The 3,065-nt window shown below is 30.3% G+C and overlaps 2 protein-coding genes across 2 annotated transcripts in view; both read right to left on the bottom strand.

Moving 5' to 3' along the window:
- LOC111832360 (defensin-like protein 43) overlaps window positions 1-619 on the bottom strand; it is a 1,092-nt gene extending 473 nt beyond the window's left edge. Inside the window, exon 1 of the mRNA XM_023788670.1 lies at window positions 602-619. Within this exon, the coding sequence (XP_023644438.1) occupies window positions 602-619 (18 nt within the window). The remainder of the gene's footprint in view (window positions 1-601) is intronic.
- A 686-nt stretch (window positions 620-1,305) lies between these two features.
- Window positions 1,306-1,648, bottom strand: LOC111828657 (defensin-like protein 43). The gene is made up of 2 exons (XM_023777138.1): window positions 1,556-1,648; window positions 1,306-1,461 (listed from the first exon to the last, which is right to left on the bottom strand). Exons 1-2 carry the CDS (start codon window positions 1,638-1,640, stop codon window positions 1,307-1,309), a joined length of 240 nt encoding a protein of 79 aa, XP_023632906.1. The 5' UTR covers window positions 1,641-1,648; the 3' UTR covers window position 1,306.
- Between the last annotated feature and the right edge of the window lie 1,417 nt (window positions 1,649-3,065).

Raw genomic sequence — 3,065 nt, 5'->3', positions numbered from 1 at the left:
GAGATTTTCTTCTTAATTATTTTATTTTTTCAAAAGCAAGGTTGACCCTGATCATATACCATATCAAATTAGGCTAAAGAATCGGGTTCAAAGAATAGCTAAGACATTTGGTTTGAAATAAAATGGTTTATTATTTTTAATTTTTTTTGACAACTATTGATGTGCTTAACATCTGGAAATAAATTGGAATTATGGCTTATGTACTCAGCTCTGGCTCAAGAAATTAGAATTCCCTTGGGCAAAATATGTTTTTGGCCTTTTATCTAATTTATGTTAAAGAAATTCAATTTTTTGGGCCTATAAAAAATGAGTTTTAAGATATCTTTATATATAAATTGGCATTTTCACATTTGAGAACAAAAAATGAAAAATAGACCTAAAGTTATTTCCGGTCAGCTATTCGACTACTTTACAATAAAAATGGGTCCCATAGTCTGAGAATCGTTTTTTCGAAATAAACGGCCTTTGCGACGCTGCCCCTCTCTCCACCCTAGTTGAGCCAGACCTGTATATACTTCTTGTTGTAGTGTTTCTCGTGCCAACAAGACTAATGGCCATAACCACCTTCTCAACTTCATTTATTCTTGTGACTATGACCAACTTGTCTACCATCTCCCATCGTGGAAATCCGTTAGACAAACTTTGATCTCACATGTATTAACTAGCTTATTAGCCTTTGCTTCAAAGCTCTCTTGGGTTATTTTTTTAACTCATATTATCTATCCTTAGATGCCTTGCTTGTTTTTGTTCTAAAACTTTGGATTTATGTATCCTTCTCTTTGTACTAATATTTATGATTTATAAATCAAGTTTTTGGCCCAAAAAAAAGTGAAATATATTAGAATCTAATCTTGAAATTGCAAAGAACGACTTGGTACTTTGCTATACTATTGCAAGGAGAAAATTTATCATAATACCTTGTTGCCTTATCATTTTCAATATAATAGCAACAACAAAAAAACTGATCAATTGTTTTAATTTTATAATAGTTACAATCATTTGTAAACGTAACATATAGTTCACCTTAAGGAATTTCTTTTTTCTTTTTCTTTCTCTTTAAGTTTTACCAAACCTAAATCCAAACTAATTTTAACAAGTCTACATAAATCATAATTACCTCCTCATTTTCTCCGCTTTAATAACTGAAATAGCAATAAATGAACTGTATGGTTGATAGTAGTTCAGACTTTTTTAATAAGAAAACTATAATCGTTAAACAATTTTATATTTAATCATTTAATTTATTATTTGTAGCAAAACAACAAAAGAAAAAAACGTATGAATGCAAATACAAGACTTGTTTCTATCACTTGGTGCAACAACATTTGTTTCCGAAAGAAGTAGCACATCTCCCAGATGTGAACCCAGCCTTCCTACAATCCGCCGCACATTTACCATCACCGTACGTCGGCGAACAAGTGTTCTTGCACATATCATCAATTCTCCCAGAAGGTTTGATCTCTGCATGTCCACAAAGTCACCACATATTAATATCGTATATAATCATATCTACGTTCTTGCTTTGAAACGATGAAACCTAATCAGAAAACATTACCTGAAGCCAAGATGTTGTAACTGGACAAAGAAGCTGAAATTATAATCAAGAGTAAGAAAGTCATCGAAGTCTTGGTGTTGCCCATTTTCTTGCTTGAAGTATCAAACTATAAAGTTTATTTACAAAATATGTTATGTGAGTTTCTAGATTATAAGTAGAAGCTATATTTATAGAACATTAAGGTTTTTGTGATTGTCAAAAAGAAGTTTACAATTGATGGATCTTCCATATATATGAATAAATTTGTAGTTTGACTAAAAAATATTTTTATATATATTGGTGCATGTATATGGATCTTCCTATATAATAAATAATATTTTTACTCAGTAAAGAGATTTTTTTCTTAATTATTTTTTTTTGTTTTCAAAAACAACGTTGACCTGGATCATATATCATATCGAATTAGGTTAAAGAACCGGGTTCAGATAATAGCTGAGATATTTTGTTTAAAATTAAATGGTTTCTTAGTTATGATTTATTTTCTTTTTTGACAACTCTTGATGTACAAATTCTGGCTTATGTACTCAGCCATGGCTCAAGAAATTAAAATGCCCTTGGGCAAAAAAATGTTTTTTGCCTTTTCTCTATTTATGCTAAAGAAATTTTAATTTGTGTGCCCATAAAACATGTTTTAAAAGATATTTTTATACATAAATTGACATTTTCACATTTGAAAAGAAAAAAAAAATGAAGCATGAACCTAATGTTATTTTTTGTCACCTATTCTACTACTTTACAATAAAAATGGGCCCTATAATCTTAGAATAGTTTTTAAAAACTAAACGGGCTTTACGCCGTTGCCCCTCTATCCACATTAGTTGAGCCAGACCTGTATGTACGACTTCATGTAGCCTTTCTCGTGCCAGCGAGACAAACAGCCATGACCACCTTATCAACTTCATTTAGTCCTGTGACTATGACCAACTTGTCTACCATCTCCCATCGTGGAAATCCGTTAGAAAAACTTTGATCTAACATGTGTTAAATCGCTTATTAGCCTTTGCCTCAAAACTCTCTATGATTATTTTTTAACTCCTATTATCTCTCTTTATATGCCCTGCTTGATTTTGTTCTTAAACTTTGGATTTATATATATTTCTCTTTGTACTAATATTTATGATTAAATGAATCAAGTTTTTGCCGGAAACAAAATGAGAAGTATATTAGAAGCTAATATTGAAACTGCAATTATCGACACGGTACTTTGCTATGCTATCACAAGGAGAAGCTTTATCATAAGACCTTGTTGCCTAATCATTTTCAAAATAATACCAACGAAAAAAATAACATAACTAATATCTTTTTTCGATTTTATAATAGTTACAATCATTTGTAAACGTAACATATAGTTCACCTTAAGGATATTTTGTTTTTCTTTTTCATTATCTTTAATTGTTACCAAACCTAAATCCAGAGTAATTTTAACAAGTCTACATAAATCATAATTACCTAATCATTTTCTCCGCTTTAAATAACTGGAATCGCAATAAAAGAGATGTATGGTGATAGT

This window comes from Capsella rubella, unplaced genomic scaffold, assembly GCF_000375325.1.
Source record: "Capsella rubella cultivar Monte Gargano unplaced genomic scaffold, Caprub1_0 scaffold_1, whole genome shotgun sequence".
Classification (NCBI taxonomy): Eukaryota; Viridiplantae; Streptophyta; class Magnoliopsida; order Brassicales; family Brassicaceae; genus Capsella; species Capsella rubella.
This window is presented reverse-complemented; position numbering and strand designations above follow the sequence as displayed.

What these genes read in the sequence shown, in the direction of transcription:
- LOC111828657 (XM_023777138.1), bottom strand. Translation starts at nt 1,640, where the DNA reads ATGGGCAACACCAAGACTTCGATGACTTTCTTACTCTTGATTATAATT. An exon ending in TTACAACATCTTGGCTTCAG is followed by an intron (nt 1,462 to 1,555) that starts GTAATGTTTTCT and finishes GTGGACATGCAG; the next exon opens with AGATCAAACCTTCTGGGAGA.